The 18983-nt window shown below is 52.6% G+C and overlaps 1 protein-coding gene across 1 annotated transcript in view; it reads right to left on the bottom strand.

Moving 5' to 3' along the window:
* nherf1b (NHERF family PDZ scaffold protein 1b) overlaps positions 1-18983 on the bottom strand; it is a 100391-nt gene that overhangs the window by 14788 nt on the left and 66620 nt on the right. The window contains exons 2-3 of the mRNA XM_055654039.1: positions 12901-13080; positions 260-413 (exon numbers count right to left, since the gene is read on the bottom strand). Of these exons, the coding sequence (XP_055510014.1) occupies positions 260-413; positions 12901-13080 (334 nt within the window). The remainder of the gene's footprint in view (positions 1-259; positions 414-12900; positions 13081-18983) is intronic.

Below are 18983 nucleotides of genomic sequence, written 5' to 3'. Positions count from 1 at the left end.
GTTGCCATTGCAAAGCGGTGTCATAATGGCAAAGCCCACCATGTCACAATGGCGATGCCCCTCTCCCACCTGTCACCAGGGCTAAGCCTCAGTCGCCAATGAGAAGCCCTCCCACCCACTCCTATGTCTCCACCATGGTGATACCCGCTTGCCCAGTACTGTCTGGTGGTGCCTACATGTCTTCAGCAATGCCGCTATGGTGATGTCTGCACCACCCACCCCAGCACTGTTGCTATGGAGATGCCAGCCCCCACCCTACCTGTCAGGTGGGCAACCGTTGGTGAAATCTTGCACTTTTTGAAAAACTCATCCGTTTCTGGATCGACGACCAGCAGCAAGGTCTCCATGCCGCCGTTCTTAATGGCCGTCACCACGTCAGCGTGCTGCTTCCCTTCCACACTCATCCTGTTCACCTGTAAAACACACGCAGGCAGTCAGAGCCGGCAAAGAGCAACAGCGAAACGGACACCGAGCACAAACAACAAACACAGTGAGAACAAACATGGAAATGACTGTAAAGAGACAACGTGACCTCATTGGGTACATGTTTGTCACTACATACATAACACCAGGTTCAGTACCTTTAGTTCCATCGCTGCATGATGGGGAGCAAGAGGATACAGTGGGGCAGTAGTAGAGTTGCTGCCTTACAGCGCCAGAGTATCGGGTTCAATCCTGACTACTGGTGATGTCTATACGGAGTTTGTATATGTTAACTCTGTGAAACAACGTGGGTTTTCTCTGGCTGCTCAGGTATCCTCCAACACTCCAAAGACACACAGGTTTGTAGGTTAATTGGCTTAGCCAAAATTGTAAATTGTCCCTAGTGTGTAGGATAGTGCTAGTGTATGGGGTTATCTCTGATCGGCGCGGACTCAGTGGGCCGAACGGGCCTGTTTCCATGCCTCACCTTTAAAGTCTAAAGACACTCTATAGTACTGTCACTGTATAACACCAGGGCAAGGTATCAACCCATCATAGGAAGGATGTGGGGCCTTGGAGAGGGTGCAAAAGAAGTTTACTAGAAAGCTTTTAAGAAGGAACTGCGGATGCTGGAAATTCGAAGGTACACAAAAATGCTGGAGAAACTCAGCGGGTGCAGCAGCATCTATGGAGCGAAGGAGATAGGCAACGTTTCGGGCTGAAACCCTTCTTCAGACTGATAGGGGGGGGGGGGGAGAAGAAAGGAAAAAGGGGGAGGAGCCCGAGGGCTGAGGTAGGAAGGGGAGGAGACAGCAAGGGTTAACAGAATTGTGAGAAATGAATGTTCATGCCACCAGGATGCAGACTCATCGAACGGAAAATGAGTTGCTGTTCCTCCAATTTCCGGTGTTGCTCACTCTGGCCGTGGAGGAGGCCCAGGACAGAGTGGTCGGATACGGAATGGGAGGGGGAGTTGAACTGCTGAACCACCGGGAGATCAGGTTGGTTAGTGCGGACCGAACGGAGGTGTTCGGCGAAACGATCGCCAAGCCTACGCTTGGTCTCACCGACATAGATCAGCTGACATCTAGAGCAGCGGATGCAATAGATGAGGTTGGAGGAGGTGCAGGTGAACCTCTGTCACACCTGGAACGACTGCTTGGGTCCTTGAATGGAGTTGAGGGGGGAGGTAAAGCGACAGGTGTAGCATCTTTTGCGGTTGCAGGGGAAAGTGCCCGGGGAAGGGGTGGAGCGGGAGGGAAGGGAAGAATTGACAAGGGAGTTGCGGAGGGAGCGGTCTTTGCGGAAGGCAGACGGGGGGGGAGAGATGGGAAGATGTGGCGAGTGGTGGGGTCCTCATCCTGGGAGCAGATGCCGCGTAGACGGAGGAATTGGGAATAGGGGATGGAGTCCTTACAGAAAGCAGGGTGGGAGGAAGAGTAGTCAAGATAGCCGTGGGAGTCAGTGAGTTTATAGCGGATGTCGGTCAGATGTCTATCACCTGCGATGGAGATAGTGAGGTCAAGGAATGGAAGGAAAGTGTCGGAAATGGTCCAGATGTATTTGAGTGCCGGATGGAAGTTAGTGGTGAAGTGGATGAAGTCAGTTAGTTGTGTGTGGGTGCAGGAGGTGGCACCAAAGCAATCGTCGATGTAGCGGAGGTAGAGGTCAGGGATGGGGCCATGGTACGCCTCGAACAAGGATTGTTCGACGTACCCGACAAAGAGGCAGGCATAACTGGGGCCCATGCGTGTGCCTATAGCTACGCCTTGTATTTGGACGAAATGAGAGGCGTCAAACAAGAAGTTATTGAGGGTGAGGACCAGCTCCGCTAGGCGGAGGAGAGTATCAGTGTACGGGTATAGGTTGCTTCTCCAGTCGAGGAAGAACCGGAGGGCTTTGAGACCATCCTGGTGGGGATGGAGGTGTAGAGTGACTGGATGTCCATGGTGAAGATGAGGGGGTGAGGGTCTAGAGAATGGAATGCGCGGAGATGACGGAGAGTGTCTGAGGTGTCTTGAACATTGGTAGGGAGGGATTTAACCAAGGGGGATAGGATGGAGTCAAGGTATGTGGTAATGAGTTCAGTGGGGCACGAACAGGCAGAGACAATGGGCCTGCTAGGACAGTCAGGTTTGTGGATTTTGGGGAGAAGGTAAATCGGGCCGTGCGGGGCTGGGGAACGATGAGGTTGGAGGCTCGGGGGGAGGCAGGGCATCCGAGTTGATGAAGTCGGTGATGGTGCTAGAGATAGTGGCCTGGTGCTCGTCAGTGGGGTCATGGTCCAGGGGTAAGTAGGAGGTGTCCGAGAGTTAGAGCGTGGCCTCAGCATTGTAGAGATCCACGCGCCAGACTACCACGGCACCTCCCTTGTCGGCGGGTTTGATAACCCAGTCTGGGTTGTTGCAGAGTGAGCCGATGGCAGTATGTTCGGGGGGAGGGGGGGGGGGGGGGGGAGATTGGAGTGAGACGGGAGTGGAGAAGTTGAGGGGGTTGATGTCGCGACGGCAGTTTTGGATAAAACATTCTAAAGCTGGAGGGCCATGAGGGGGTCCACGAGGAGGGGGTTCGTTGGAGATGGGAAAAGGGGTCATCAACGGGGGGCGAGGACTCCTTCCCGTGGAAGAACGCTGTGAGGTGGAGGCGACGGTAAAAGAGCTCCAAGTCGTGGTGGGCGCGGAACTCATTGAGGTGGGGACAGAGAGGGACAAAGGTAAGACCTCTGCTGAGGACGTACCGTTGGGTGTCGGAGGGGGGGAGGTCGAGGGGGGTGGTGAACACACGGCAGGGAGGGGGGGTGGGGCCGGAGGAAGGCAGGTGAGTGGACTGAGTACGAGGCGATGTGTGGTGGAGGGTACGGGGGGTGGTCAGGGGGGGGGGGGGGGGGGGGGGGGGGGGGGAGGGTTTGAGGGCTGTAGGGAAGACCAGGTGTCAAATAGTTTGAGGGGGATGGGGAAGACCCAGTGGAACAGCCACTGAGGTTACCAGGGTTGGGCAGACTTGCACTAGGACCCAGTGCAGTCAAACCCAGAGGAGTGGGAATCAGCAGTGTGGAAGCTTCAGGCCTGGTGCTGGGTCCAGTTTGCAAGTAAGGAGACGGCTGTGGGCTGCTGGAGGGAGGTGGAGTGGCGAGGTTCGGCCAACCTGGTGAGGCAACGAGGTGAGTAGGGTGCGGTGTGGCGGCATGTTCGGGGAGTCCCAATCCATCGGCGATGTTCAGTAGGTCCGATCCGGCGGCAATGTTCAGTAGGTCCGGTGCAACGGCGATGCTGGATGGGCCCGGTGCGGCGATGAGGTAAGGCGGTTCCAGGGGGGCGGCGAGGTTCGACTGTCGCGTTATGGTGGCGATAGCCGGTGAAATCGGCGAGGGGGAGAAAGTCCGAATTACCATTGAAGCGGCGAGACTGGGCATCATCGGTGGGCAGGTGAAGGCCGGCGGCAACATCGACGTGGAGGTCGGCGAAGGCGGCGTCCTGGTGAGTACTGGAGGCGCTCCTCATGGCCAAGATGGCGTCGCGGGACTCAGGCAGGTGGAGCGAGCCAGAGTTGGGGCCCGGAGCCTGCGGGCGGTCGAGTCGCGGAATGTCGGCGGCGGGAGCGGCATGGAGGCGGGCTAATTTCATATCCTTAGTGGCGTTAACGTGTGCCAGGAATCGTTAATTGAAGAGGTGGATCTTCCGGTGGATGAAGTATAGTTGGGGTCCGTTGCAGGTCCGGGTGAGTGAAGCCCGTAGTTTCGGGGAGAAGGTAAATCGGGCCGTGCGGGGCTGGGGAACGATGAGGTTGGAGGCTCGGGGGAGGCAGGGCGTCGGAGTTGATGAAGTCGGTGATGGTGCCAGAGATAGTGGCCTGGTGCTCGTCAGTGGGGTCATGGTCCAGGGGCAAGTAGGAGGAGGCGTCCGAGAATTAGCGCGTGGCCTCAGCTTTGTAGAGATCGACGCTCCAGACTACCACGGCACGTCCCTTGTCGGCGGGTTTGATAACCCAGTCTGGGTTGTTGCAGAGTGAGTTGATGGCAGCATGTTCGGGGGAGGGGGGGGAAGAGATTGGAGAGAGACGGGAGAGGAGAAGTTGAGGCGGTTGATGTCGCGACTGCAGTTTTGGATAAAAATGTCTAAAGCCGGAGGGCCACGAGGGGGGGGGGGTCCACGAGGAGGGGGTTCGTTGGAGACGGAAAAAGGGGTCATCAATGGGGAGGCGAGGACTCCTTCCCGTGGAAGAACGCTGTGAGGTGGAGGCGACGGTAAAAGAGCTCCAAGTCGTGGTGGGCGCGGAACTCATTGAGGTGGGGACGGAGAGGGACAAAGGTAAGACCTCGGCTGAGGACGTACCGTTGGGTGTCGGAGAGGGGGAGGTCGAGGGGGATGGTGAACACACGGCAGGGATGGGGGTTGGGGCCGGAGGAAGGCAGGTGAGTGGACTGAGGACGATGCGATGTGGGGTAGGGGGGGTAGGGGGGTGGGGGGGGTATGAGGGCTGTAGTGTGGTAGGGAAGACCAGGGGTTAAATAGTTTGAGGGGGATGCGGAAGACCCAGTGGAACAGCCACTGAGGTTACCAGGGTTGGGCAGACTTAGCACTAGGACCCAGTGCAGTCAAACCCAGAGGAGTGTGAATCAGCAACGCGGAGGCTTCAGGCCTGGTGCTGGGTCCAGTTTTGCAGGTAAGGCGACGGCTGTGGGCTGCTGGAGGGAGGTGGTGTGGCGAGGTTCGGCGGACCCGATGGTAGGAGTCCGTGGGCAGTGGAGTCCGGGTCGGCGGGCGATGCATGGGCGGATGGTCGGTGCGGTTCGGCCAACCCGGTGAGGCAACGAGGTGAGTAGGGTGTGGTGCGGTGGCCATGTTCGGGGAGTCCCGGTCCGGCGGCGATGTTAGGTAGGCCCGGTGCGACGGCGATGCTGGATGGGCCCGGTGCGGCGATGAGGTAAGGCGGTCCCAGAGGGCGGCGAGGTTCGACTGTCGCGTTATGGTGGCAATAGCCGGAGGAATCGGCGAGGGGGAGAAAGTCCGAGTTACCATTGAAGCGGCGAGGCTGGGCAAAGGTCGGCGGCAACATCGACGTGGAGGTCGGCGAAGGCGGCGTCCTGGTGAGTACTGGAGGCGCTCCTCGTGGCCAAGATGGCGCCGCGGGACTCAGGCAGGCGGCGCGGGCCAGAATTGGGGCCCGGAGCCTGCGGGCGGTCGAGTCGCCTGAGTGTCGGCGGCGGGAGCGGCCTGGAGGCGGGCTAATTTCATATCTTTAGTGGCGTTAAGGTGGGCCAGGAATCGTTGATTGAAGAGGTGGATCTTCCGGCGGATGAAGTATAGTTGGGGTCCGTTGCAGGTCTGGGTGAGTGAGGCCTGAAGTTTCGGGAGTGTCAGTGCGAGGTCCTGCTGGTGCCGGCGCATCGCGGCCAGGGTGGATCTTAATGCCCGGTTGGAGAATTGCTGGGTATGCCGATACCGATAGTCTGGCTTGGGTCCGAACTGGGATGTGGGGAACTGGAACTGGAAGCCATGAGGTATGTGATGGAGGCGCAGGCATACCCAGAGGAAGCAAATGTGGCTGTGGTATCGAGTCTGGATAAGGATGTGGTCATAGAGTTGGAGGACAGGGGGAAATCACAGAGAGGGAGCAGTTAGAGAGGAGGTTGTGAAACTGTCTCCGGAGGGAGGTGGAGAACTTCTTCAAAGTAGGCAAACCTTGAGGAGATTTTGCAACGGAGGAGACAAAGTGCTTAAGAAGGAACTGCAGATGCCAGAAAATCGAAGGTACACAAAAATGCTGGAGAAACTCAGCGGGTGCAGCAGCATCTATGGAGCGAAGGAGATAGGCAACGTTTCGGGCCAAAACCCTTCTTCAAACTGATAGGGGGTGGGGGGAGGCGGGGAGAAGAAAGGAAAAAGGAGGAGGAGCCTGAGGGCTGAGGTAGGAAGGGGAGGAGACAGTAAGGGTTAACATTGTGAGAATTCAATGTTCATGCCACCAGGATGCAAACTCCCCAAGCGGAATATGAGGTGCTGTTCCTCCAATTTCCAGTGTTGCTCGCTCTGGCCGTGGAGGAGGCCCAGGACAGAGAGGTCGGATACGGAATGGGAGGGGGAATTGAAGTGCTGAGCCTCCGGGAGGTCAGGTTGGTTATTGCGGACCGAGCGGAGGTGTTCGGCGAAACGAACACCAAGGCTATGCTTGGTCTCACCGATATAGATCAGCTGACATCTCGAGCACCAGATGCAATAGATGAGGTTGGAGGAGATGCAGGTGAACCTCTGTCTCACTGGAACAACTGCTTGGGTCCTTGAATTTAGTCGAGTGGGGAGGTAAAGCGACAAGTGTAGCATCTCTTGCCGGTTGCAAGGGAAAGTGCCCGGGGAGGGGTGGAGCGGGTGGAAGGGAAGAATTGACAAGGGAGTTGCGGAGGGAGCGGTCTTTGCGGAAGGCAGACAGGGGGGGGGGGGGGGAGATGGGATGATGTGGCGAGTGGTGGGGTCACGTTGGAGGTGGCTAAACTGACGAAGGACTATTTGTTGTATGTGCCGGCTAGTGGGCTGAAAGGTGTGGACTAGGGGGACTCTGCCCTTGTTGCGAGTGGGGGGGGGGGATGGGGAGAGAGAGCAGTGTTACTGGGTATGGAGGAGACCCTGGTGCGAGCCTCATCTATAGTGGGGGAGGGGAACCCCCGTTCCCTGAAGAATGCTGCCTGGATTAGAGAACATTAGCCATCAGACTTGGATTGTTTTCTCTGGAGAGGCTGAAGGGAGAACTGAGAGAAGTTATGAGGTGCATAGATAAGGCAGACAGTCAAAACCTTTTTTCCCCCCCAGAGCAGAAATGTCAGACTACAGGGCAGAGCTTTAAGATGAGAGGTTTAAACTAGATGTGTGGGGCAACATTAAAAACAGTGGTGGGTGCCTGGACTGCACTTCCAGAGGTGGTGGTGGCAGATACAATAGTGGCATTTCAAGCACTTTTAGATAGGCACATGGATATGCAGGGAATGGAAGGATAAAAATCACATGCAGGCACAGGAGAATAAACTTGGCATCATATTTTGCACAGACATTGAGGGTTGAAGGGACTGTTCCATGCTTCACTGGATACAGGAGTATCACGGCATGTGTTGTACTGCAGATAGGGTATTTGTTAGGCAGTGCGTACCTCAGGCGCACTGTATGGAGGGTAGCCACTAGTAGTAGCTTGTAATTTGAGGTTAAATCGCCACCTAAGTGACTAGTTGACAGGCCCAGGGAAGGCAGTCCTTTGGTGGCACTGCTCCCACTTGGTCACACTACTGAGCCATCCAATTCATCTGTCACTATCAGCAACAAGTGCCAATGTGGTTTACCAGTCAGGTAATCCTTCCTCCCGAGCTGTTACTCACAAAATCTCCGAATGAATGAACCTGGGAGGAAGTGGCAGTGCCAGCACAGGCAGTAGCATTTTAAGTTCTCTCCCTCAGGGAGTTTCACACATCATTCAAATATCACCACACTACAAATCAGTGTCGATTTTAGCAGCATAACACCAACATAGGAATCAGTAAAACCATGCATACGGAGCTACTCAGTCGTATGGACACAGACAGTAGGCTCGAAACACTGAGCTCGTCAGAAGGCATCTGTGAACAAGTCTGATCATTGAGCGTATCAGTGATGAGAAGGCAAAAAAAAAAATGCTGGAACACATTTACTATGTGCAACACAGTGGTAAACAGGAGATGATTACACATGGCAGAAGCAACGAGGCCTGAAGAGAACTCAAAGATGTTCACAAATAGTGGTTGCAATCCTCATCATCCTTACTGGCACTGAAGTGACTTAATGGGAAGGGATTTGAAGGAGGTTCAAGATACAAATTATGCAAATCCTGTTGTGAAACATTCTCACAACTTCACTGGTGTGTGTAAATATTACACTTGTAGTGATTGCCTGGTGATTTTCATGTAACACTGGTGTTTTCCAATACCCTCGCACAAGTTGAGGGGTGCAGGCGCACTCTTGGACCTGATACAACAATCTGGCAGAGTCCTTCCTGAGTGAGCGTGCAGCATGATACGGTATTGGTGATGAGAAGCTCACATGCTCACAGTGATGAGACAGCACACAACACCTGGATAATCTCCCCTCTGAAAGGACATTAAACGAGAGCCTCGTAAGCTGTGCGAGGAACCCTTAGAACGACATCACCGAGCGGCAATATCCATGGGAGAGGTGCCTCTTAGGGAAGGCAGTTACTGATGGGGAAGATCATCCTTACCTTCAATGTGGTAGCATGGACTTTGGCTGTCTGAGGAAAAGTATGTTTTAAGATCAGGATGTCAAACTCAGCACAAGACAGTGTTGCAGACAGTGAATAAAGTTATCAAGAACGATAGTGGAACCATGGTCAATTGGGTAAGTAGGATGAGGTATGGCAAATATAGTTTAATTTGGACTCTGCAATGCGTTGCATATTGGGAAGACACAACAGGGCAGGACCTGTAGCATTCTTGTTATTGAGGGAGTGCAGTAGGTTCACGAGGTTAATTCCCAAAATGGCGGGACTGTCATATGTTGATAGGATGGAGCGACTGGGCTTGTAGACTCTGGAATTTAGAAGGATGAGAGGGAATCTTATTGAAATTTATAAGATTATTAAGGGATTGGACACGCTAGAGGCAGGCAACATGTCCCTGACGTTGGGAGAGTCCAGAACCAGGGACCACAAATTAAGAATAAGAGGTAGGCCATTTAGAACAGAGATGAGTTGTGAATCAGTGGAATTCTCTGCCTCAGAAGGCAATGGAGGCCAATTCTCTGGATGCTTTCAAGAGTTAGATAAAGCTCATGAAGATAGCGGAGTCAAGGAATAAGGGGAGAAAGCAGGAACGGGTGGAATGGATGATCAGCCATGATCGAGTGGGCACCTATTGTCTATTCACAGTGAACAGTATGCCCCTGGAGTGTGTTGTAGAGCAGGGGTATCTAGTGCAAAATTCCCTGAAGGTGGCGTCACAGTATGACATGGTGGTAAAGGCGGCCTACGCACACTGGCCTTCATCAGTCAGAGCATCGACTATGGAAGTTGTGACATATCATGTTTCAGATGTACAAGAATGTGATGAGGCCACAGTTGAAGAATTGTGTTCAGTTTTGATCACCGTGCTATAGGAAATAAGATGGGAAGAGTGCAGAGAAAATGTATGAGGATGTCAGCAGGTTGCGAGGACCTAAGCTACAGAGAGAGTTTGGGTATGCTTGGACTTTATTCCCTGGGGCATAGAAGATTGAGAGGTGATATTATTGAAGTGTATAAAATCATGAGGGGAATGGATATGGGTGAATGCACACTGTTTTTTTTACTATTAGGTTTGGGATATCAAGAACTGCAGGACATAACGGTGAGAGGGGAAAGCTATAACTGGAATTTGAGGAGTAATTTTCATACAGTGGGTGGTATGTATGGAACAAGGTGCCAGGTGATGTGGTTGAGAGAGGTACAATAATATCATTTATAAGACAGTTAGTTACGTGGATAGGAAAATCTAAGCAGGATATGGACCAAATGTGGGCAAATGGAACTAGCTTAGATGGGTACTTGTACGTCATGGATAGGGGCTTGTTTCCTTGCTGTATAACCCTATGGTTCTCAGTGACTTTCACTTAACAACGCATAATTAAACTGCGACTTATTAAATGCTCATTTCTATGCACAATCCGCCAGACTGACTGGCCTCCAAACTATTACTTTCATCTTTCATAAACAATTATCCTTTTGCAGCAACCTTCATCTTTGGACACCAGGCCTGCACTTAAAAGCACTGGGGAAATCATTATCAGAACCTGCTCCACTAGCTGAGATGAGCCTGACATCCATTTAATCCAGGGCCAACCATGCATCCACTTTAAAGATGCCAGAGGCCTAGCCAGGTTATAATCTCCAGCATGGCCCATCCTTCCTCCCCAGTGTCAGTCTCTGCACATTATACATCTTTCCGATGAAGGCAGACACTCTCAGGCGGTAGGCCTGGCCTCTGCCCGTCAATACCGTTTCAGGCACACACTTAGCGTGAACTAAAAAGGGAAAATGTTGGAAACACTTTCTCTCGGTAATTTCGCAACTGGCAAACTCACGGCTTTTCCTGACTTTTCCTGCAGTGTTGAGCTACTGATATTGGTGACAAGAGCTTTTCTCATCTCCATATGACCCCAGAGGGGGCACATTTGATTGTGCCCTACCCCCTTCTCAGCAAGAACTTGTTTGGCTTGTGAGAGTTGTGTGCAGAGTGTCACAGAAAATCTAAAAAGTATTCATGTCATCTCTGCCATTCACGTCATCTCTGGTCTGGTCTATTATGCAGAGAGACTGGATAGGTGTGGGGTTCTGTTTTCCTTAGAGCAAAGGAGGTAAGAGAGGATATAATTGAGATACATAAAATAATGAGATGTATAGACAGAAGAGACAGCATGGAACCTTTCCCCATATAAACGACAGAAAACCAAAGGAGCTACAAGGAACTGCAGATGCTGGTTTACAAAAAAAACCTCAGTGGGTCAGACAGCATCTCTGAACGACATGGATAGTGACGTTTCAGGTTGGGATCCTTCTTCAGACGGATTGTACGGGGGGGGGGGGGGGGGGGGGGGGGGGGGGGGGGAGAGAACGTGGGAGTGAGACAAAGCTAGGCCAGTGCTAGGTGGATACAGGAGAAGGGGGAGTTTGGTCGATGAGTAGACAAAGGCTGAAGATGAAAAGGGGACAAAAGAGGCTATAAGTTAAGGAGAAAAATGGAGTGAAATGTGAAGCCAGAAGGAGGTATATTGTTGGGAGGGAATGTAGAGGTCTAGATTTAGGGCAAGGGGCAAGAGATTTATGAGGATATGAGGGTGACGTTTTTTAACTGGAGAGTGTTGTTGAGGCAGGGTTGCCGACAGAATTCAAGAAGTAGAAGCAAAAAACGGCAGATGCTGGTTAATACACAAATGGACACGAAGTGAAGAGGTAACTCAGCGGGTCAGGCAGCAGCATCTCTGGGGAACGTGGGTAGATGATATTTCAATGTAGGGGTGGCACTGATCAAGTGCGGTCATGGTGTCTGAATGAATGGCCTGTTTCAGTGCTGTATGACATGACTGGGGAAGAACAAACTGTGCGAAGTGCTGCATGCAGAAACCTGCTGAAACTTTGCCCGATGCAGCAGAACAGCAAGGCCCTCTTCTCTGTTTCTCGTCATACTGAGAAGTCCAGCGTGTAAATCCGTATCATTCACACAAAGACACCAATACATCAAACTCGGGGGATCACCTCTTAATTAAGAAGCGTTTGCTGATGTTATTTGTGTTTCAGCAGCATGTACAATGAAACTAACTTCACCCACATTACTCTTGTCCATTTGTCAGATGTTGATAAAGTCTGCATGACATTTTTTTTGTCTTTTTTTAAATGGAGGAAAAAAAATCCATCTCTGTTGACGCAAGGATGTTAAGATAGTGTCCGGGGAGAAAGGAAGTGAACACTGGGAAAGTATAAACCGATCAGGCAGCATCAAAATGCCACTGATAATACCCTGTGCCTCGAAGAAAGCTCCTTGCACAAGAATTTCAGGAAGTAGGTCTTCAGAAGGAAAAAGAGAGGCTGGGAATAAAGTATTGTCAGATTATCAGGACGCAATTGCAACACAAGGTATCACCTACAACCAACACACACAGATTGACGCTTGAATTACAGACACCCGATACAAAGGAGTGTTTGAGGGATGAGTTTGTCGGCTGCAGCACGGCAGCGGGTATTCCCTGCAGAGTGGGAACAGTGCATTTCCCATCCCTTGTCATCTCCCCCCCCGCACCTCATACCAGAGTCTCAACTATTGGGGGTTGGGTTGAGCCCAGAGTGCGGAGTAGACTCATTCGCTGAGGCAGCGAAGACGGCTGGAGGCCACTCAACCCTTGCCCGCTTACTCTCCCCTCCCAAATTATCCAAGGACAACCTGGAGACAAAGTCATCAGCAAACCGAATGGTTGTGGCTGTGAGAGGGAGCTGGATTCCCGCCAATACAAGTCTGAGAACACACCATGGAAACAGCAGGGTAGATTCAGCATGTACCAAATGTGTGAACAAGGGGACAGAGAGGAGAGAGGGCAGTGGGGGAAATGTAAGTGGATGGGAGAGATGTGGAGCAGAGAGGGGAAAGGAGAGAGAACAAAGGAGCACGGCGAGTAAACAAGGGGTGAGGGAAGGGGTTAGGGGAGGGGAGTCAGAACAAGGAACGTAGAAAATAGGTGCAGGAGGAGGCCATTCGGCCCTTCGAGCCAGCACCGCAATACTAAAAATGGCAGTGGTGGAATGAGGGGAGAGGCAAACGGGGCACACGGAGAGATGGACTGAAGGACTAGGAATGAGGGAGACAGAATTTGTTGTATCTCAGACTAAGCTCGGCTCTAAATGTCACTCGACTGGCCTCAGCTAATCAAATCAATGATTCAAAGAGTCGTCTGTGGAAAAGAAAGTTTGAGGAGTTACCTCGATGATGCGGTCCTGGGGCAGCAGTCCGGAATGTTCTGCCGGAGAGTCGGGGTCCACGGCACGGATGTACTGTCCAGTCTTGGACTTCTCGCTGTGAAGGTTGAAGCCGTAACCCTTGGAGCCCTTCTGTATGCAGCAGAGTCGGGGACGCAGTTCCCTGGCTGCCTCTGTCGATCCCTGCAATCACAAGACACCTCTTTACTGCCGGGGATGGGGGGGGAGCAGAGGACAGAGGCCCAGAGAAACCCTCGCACCCGACACAGCAACCGCCCAGCGGCTGAAGGGAAGGAACCCGAAGGGCAGGAGAACTTAACCATAATAACCGTGCCATAACTTGAGGGGTGGCGAATGGATCTGTGATCCAACCCATGGACAGAGGGGCAAACCAATGAACAGACGTGATCCAAGGTGTGGGCAGGCTCCAAATGGATGGATTTGCCGTCCTGTGGCAATGGAAGCTCCAGATCACGTTCTCCAATGTCACATCCCATCACCATGTGTGGTACCATGTCTAACCCAGTACCTGCAGGCAGAGCCCACACCATCGGCAGCGGCCGGGAGACCCAGGCATACTTATGCCCCTGTCCCACTTAGGAAACCCGAACGGAAACCTCTGGAGACTTTGCGCCCTACCGAAGGTTTCCGTGCGGTTCCCGGAGGTTTTTGTCAGTCTCCCTACCTGCTTCCACTACCTGCAACCTATGGCAACCACCTGCAACCTCCGGGAACCGCACAGAAACCTTGGGTGGGGCGCAAAGTCTCCAGAGGTTTCCGTTTTGGTTTTCTAAGTGGGACAGGGGCATTACACGGGCTGGGCAGAGCCCTTGCATGGGGTAAAGTTAGCAATGAGCAGAGGGGCAGCACAGCACGGGTTGGGATCAAGCTGCTCCTCCACCTTACACTGCCCTTCCCTCTGATGCCAATACATCACCCACAGCTATAGGTAACGTGATGAAGTATCTGCAGAGGGAATGAACCAAGAACCTTCAGATTCAGATGCAAGGAATGTGCAGTGTCAGTATCGCGGACCACAAGGTGGCAGCTCACACATGCATCGGCTCCAATCCCATTGCAAACACACTCGCTGCAGCAGTTTCTACAGCCCCTTTCATTCCTCCATTTGAACCACTAGCATCTCACTCTGGCACGAGTGTTGTGTACATAAGCACGCACGCCGCCTGCCCAGCCATCCATCCACCCCTAAAATTCTTATCTTGTGCTCTTCTGGTTTGCATGCTGCGGTTTGAGTGGGGGGGATTGAGGGTAGAGGAAGGGGGTAGGGAGAGAGCGGGGAGTGGGAGAGGTGAGGAGTGAGAGTGGGGGAGATAGGGCGAGGTGAGGAGTAGTTGATAGAGGGATAGGAGGAAGGTAGTGAGGGGAGGGTAGGTCATGGAGGGAGGGAAGGAGTGACGGAGGGTAGGGGAAAGGAAAGGGAGGGAGGGGTCGGGGTAGTGGAGGAGGGGAAAGATCCTGGGGAGGTGACGGAGAGTGGGGGGGTGGGGGGGATTGAGGGAGAGGAGAGGAATTACGGTGGCAGGGAGGAAATGACAAGGTAGGGGGAGAGGTGAGGGAGGGATTGGGGAGGGGAAAGTAGAGGGAAGATGGGAGTGCTGGGGGCCTGCGCAGTGAATGGTGGAATATTGGGGCTGTGGGTGAGTGGTGGAATATTGCATTGGGGAACGGTTGAGTGGTGGAATATTGCATTTGAAAACGGGTTGCTTTGGAGGACCAGGCCCCCTCCGTGTGACTGCGACTGAGGAAACCCCACCCCCCTCAAAAAAACATTTCACTCAAATTCTTCAGTTCATTAACAACTGAAATTGTGTTTAGGCTTTTTTAACATCATTGCAGGAAGAGGGAGAAAAAGAGCTGCAGGATGGTCAAGGAATGATGCAAAGGGACATCGAGGAGCATCTGCCCAAAGGCCGTGCCGAGCCGGGCCGCCCAGATACCGAGCCAGGCCCGGCTGCCCGGAGGCCGAGCCAGGCCCAGTGGCTGCACTGAGCCTGTGAGCCCGGAAGCCGCTCCGTGTCCAGGGTCGGGCGCTGAAGCCGAAGGCCACAACCTCAGGTTTCTGGAAAGGTGAGGAGGGAGAGTGAGGGGAATGAGGGTGAGGAAGGAGGTAGAGAGGGAGAGAGAGGGAAAGTGGGAGAGGTGAGGAGGGAGAATGGGGGGGGGGGGGTTAGAAGTAGTTGATAGAGGGATAGGGAGAGGAAAGGAGTTATGGAGGGAGGGAGTGACTGAAGGTAGGGGAAAGGAGAGGGCGTGATTGGAGGAGGGGAGGAGAGGGGAAAGATCCTGGGGAGGTGAGGAGTGAGAGTTGGGGGGATTGTAAGGGAGAGGAGATGACTTACGATGGGAGGGAGGGAATGATTGAGGGTAGGGGAAGAGATGAGGGAGGGATTGGGGAGAGGAAAGAAGATGGAGGATGGGAGTGTTGGGGGCCATCACAATTAGGGGCTATGGGTGAGTGGTGGAATATTGCGTTGGGGAACGGTATATGCTGGGGCACCAGAACCCCCGACTGTCCCCGCCTCAAAAAAGACATTTCACTCAAATTCTTCTGTGTTCATTAACAACTGAAATTGTGTTTAGGCTGCTTTTTTTAAAAACATCATGGCAGGAAGAGGGAGAAAAAGAGCTGCAGGATGGTCAAGGAACGATGCAAAGGAACATCGAGAAGCATCTGACATTTTTTTTCCTGAAAGATGAAACATTGTCCAAGAATGTTGTCATTAAACACATCCTTGGTTGAACAATGGCTTCTGAGGTGAATTCGCCCAGAGGCTGCGCCGAATCCGGGAGCCCTGACTTCTGATATAAATTCTCACGTTTTCTTCAAGTTAAATGTTGACCACTAATGTCTCTATATTAAAAATATGTGTCTTTTGTTTCCCCATCAACAGCAAAGAGACATCAAGGGGCAGTGAGCAGCAGAACACAACAAGAGACAAAACAAGAAAGAACTGAACAAATATCTATCTATCATATCATATATCATATCATCATATAATATATAAAACTCAAATCAGTCCGCCTGCCGGCAGTACGGAGCCCTGCCTGCCTTTCGATTCGTTCCCGCCGTGCGATGTCACAATGCCCGATGCTCGCGGACGTCCAATCGGAATGGATCCATTTGCATGTACGGCTTTCCGGCCGCGTTTCTTCCTTTGATGCTCCGCAACTCCGAAACCGGACGCAGAATCGCCGACGTCTTTTCCATTTCAGTAGAGATTTCACTTTTCTTTCTAAGTATCCACTCCTCATTGCATTTTGTCGTGTTTAAGTACACTTTTTTAATCAAATCCTTCCCCCCCCCCCCCCTCCCCTCCCACCACAATATTTCAAAAATAAACAGGCTTCTCACCCATAGAAGCAGCCCCAGCCCCAGCCCCCTGGTGAATGTTCCATCGTGTGATGTCACAATGCCCAATGCTCACAGATAGCCAATCGGAATGGATTCATTTACATATGCCTTTGCAGGAGCCCAGCCCCTGGTGAACGTTCCATCGTGTGATGTCATAATGCCCAATGCTCAAATACATTGTTGCCATAGAGAACGCTCAGCGATTATTCAAATTCTTCACTAACCGTCATTCTGATTTGCTTGTGAAGTGAAAAGTCCTGAATTGCATTTGTCTGATGCAGGAAGATTGTTCCCGATGTTGGGGAAGTCCAGGACAAGCGGGACACGGTTTAAGGATAAAGGGGAAATCCTTTAGTACTGAGATGAGGAAAACATTTTTCACACAGATAGTGGTGAGTCTCTGGAACTCTCTGCCACAGAAGGTAGTTGAGGCCAGTTCATTGGCTATATTTAAGAGGGAGTTAGATGTGGCCCTTGTGGCTAAAGGGATCAGGGGGTATGGAGAGAAGGCAGTTACAGGATACTGAGTTGGATGATCAGCCGTGATCATATTGAATGGCGGTGCAGACTCGAAGGGCTGAATGGCCTACTCCTGCACAATTTCTATGTTTCTATGTGTCCCTCTCCTCACCCCTCTCCCTCTGCCACCCATCTCTCTCTCTCCCCCACCCCCCTTCCCTCGCTACCGCCACCCCCTTCCCCCTACCCCTCTGTCCCTCTTTAACCACTCCCCCTACCCCTCCCTCCCCCCCACTCTTCCACTTCTATCCCCTTACCCCACGCCTCTCCCACCCCCCACCCCCTCCCTTCCCCTCTCTTCCCCACCCCCTACCCCTCTGTCCCTCTTCCACCACTCCCCGTCCCTCCTCTCTACCACTCCCGCTACCCCTCTACCCCTCTCCCTCCCTACTCTTTCACTTCTCTCCCACTCTTTCCCTTCTCTCCCACTCTTTCACTTCTCTCCCACTCCTCACCCCCTCTCCCATCCCTCTCTCCCCACCCCCCTTCCCTGTCTACCCCATCCCCCTTCCCTCTCTCCCCCCACCCCCTTCCCCCTATCCCTCTGTCCCTCTTCCATCACTCCCGCTACCCCTCTCCACCTCCCTCCCTACTCTTCCACTTCTCTCCCATAGATGCCAGTGCACGCCGTGTTTTATCCAGCTTTTTTTGTTTGTTTTTCCAACCTCTCTCTCTCTCCTTCCCCTCCACTCCACTCTCCCTCCTGACTCTTTCCCCTCTTTCCCCCCCACACCTCTCCCCTTCCCTCCCTCCTCCCCATCCCCCCCTCCCCATATCTCTCTCCCCATCTCTCACCCCCTACCGCGCTCTCCTTTCCCTCCCAAATCTATCCCGTTTCCTCCTCCTCCCTCCCCTCTTCACACCCACCTCCCCCCCCCCCCCCCCCCCAAACGCTGTTGGGGGAAACAGACCCAACGGGTCTGCACTTGGTCTAGTCATCTTCAAAATTTTAATTGTTATTATACTTTAAGAGTTATTCACATTAAGCTTTAATAAATCAATTTTCCATTTGCCGTGCCCATCATCTGTGCCTGCGCAGTAATACCTGCGTGTTCTACGTCACAATGGGAACCCAATGGGCGGGAATGGCTGCGCCGCCAGAAAGCCGCTAAGAGTGGATGGGAGGAGGGATGGACTGAGCGGGTGAGGGGGATCAGGGGCGTCACAACGGGAACCCGTCAACAACGCCTGCGCGGTTGGCAATGGGTGAGTGGTGGAATATTGCGTTGGGGGACCAGACCCCCCGTGTGACAATGGGACCCAACGGGTCCTACTTAGTCTGGTAAATAACTATTGTTCCCATTCCTCCCTCAGTTAAATACATTCCGTCACTGCTGCCCCTTGCACTGCGCAGCACACCCCGAGTGCTGCTCTTCCAGTACATCCAGCAAGAGAACCGCACGTTGCAATGAGGTGACAGGTGCCATAATCAGGGATGTCAGGGGTTATGGGGAGAAGGCAGGAGAATGGGGTTAGGAGGGAGAGATAGATTAGCCATGATTAGCATGATTAGCCATGCTGAGCAGACTGGATGGGCCGAATGGCTTAAATCTGTTCCTATCACTTATGACCATATGACCTTATAATGGGTATTAAACATGGTACTAACGCTATAATTCATGAGCCAAGGTTGCTTCCTGCTTGAACTGATCAAAACTGGCCACAAGATTGATGTTGTCTGCAGATCCTAGGCAAGGCCTGGTCTTGGGGCAAAATGGCAAATAAATTGCGAGATTGGGGAGGAACCAGAGTAAGTAGTTGGGGTCAGATAAAGACATTTGTACAAGTAATTTTGATAGGAAAGGTTGAGGCATATGGGACAAATGAGACTAGCTGAGATGGGGCATCTTGGTTGAGGGGCCCCGTTTCTGTGCTGTATAACTCCACCTTGGGAAATGCACTATGGCTGAAATTTCATTCAGTCATAGAACACACCAAAACATGGGCCTGTGTGTCCTGTTATCTACAGGAAACTATTCTAAAAATCCATGCAATTTTTCAGCAGCTCCCCCAGAGCCCAGTGACAGGCCCAGATTACTTGTTCCTGCATTCCTATGCTCCTTGGCAACTGCTGGCAAGCTAAAGTTGGGCAGCAAACCACAGCCTGCGACTCCAAGGGCAACACCAGGCATTAAACAGGCTAAACTGGCACCATTCCAGCCTTCACGTCACTCCCTGCTGTAAGGGCCAATTC

This window comes from Leucoraja erinacea, chromosome 23 (genome assembly GCF_028641065.1).
Source record: "Leucoraja erinacea ecotype New England chromosome 23, Leri_hhj_1, whole genome shotgun sequence".
Lineage (NCBI taxonomy): Eukaryota > Metazoa > Chordata > Chondrichthyes > Rajiformes > Rajidae > Leucoraja > Leucoraja erinaceus.
Note: the sequence above shows the minus strand (reverse complement) of the source record. Positions and strands in the feature narration are given on the sequence as shown.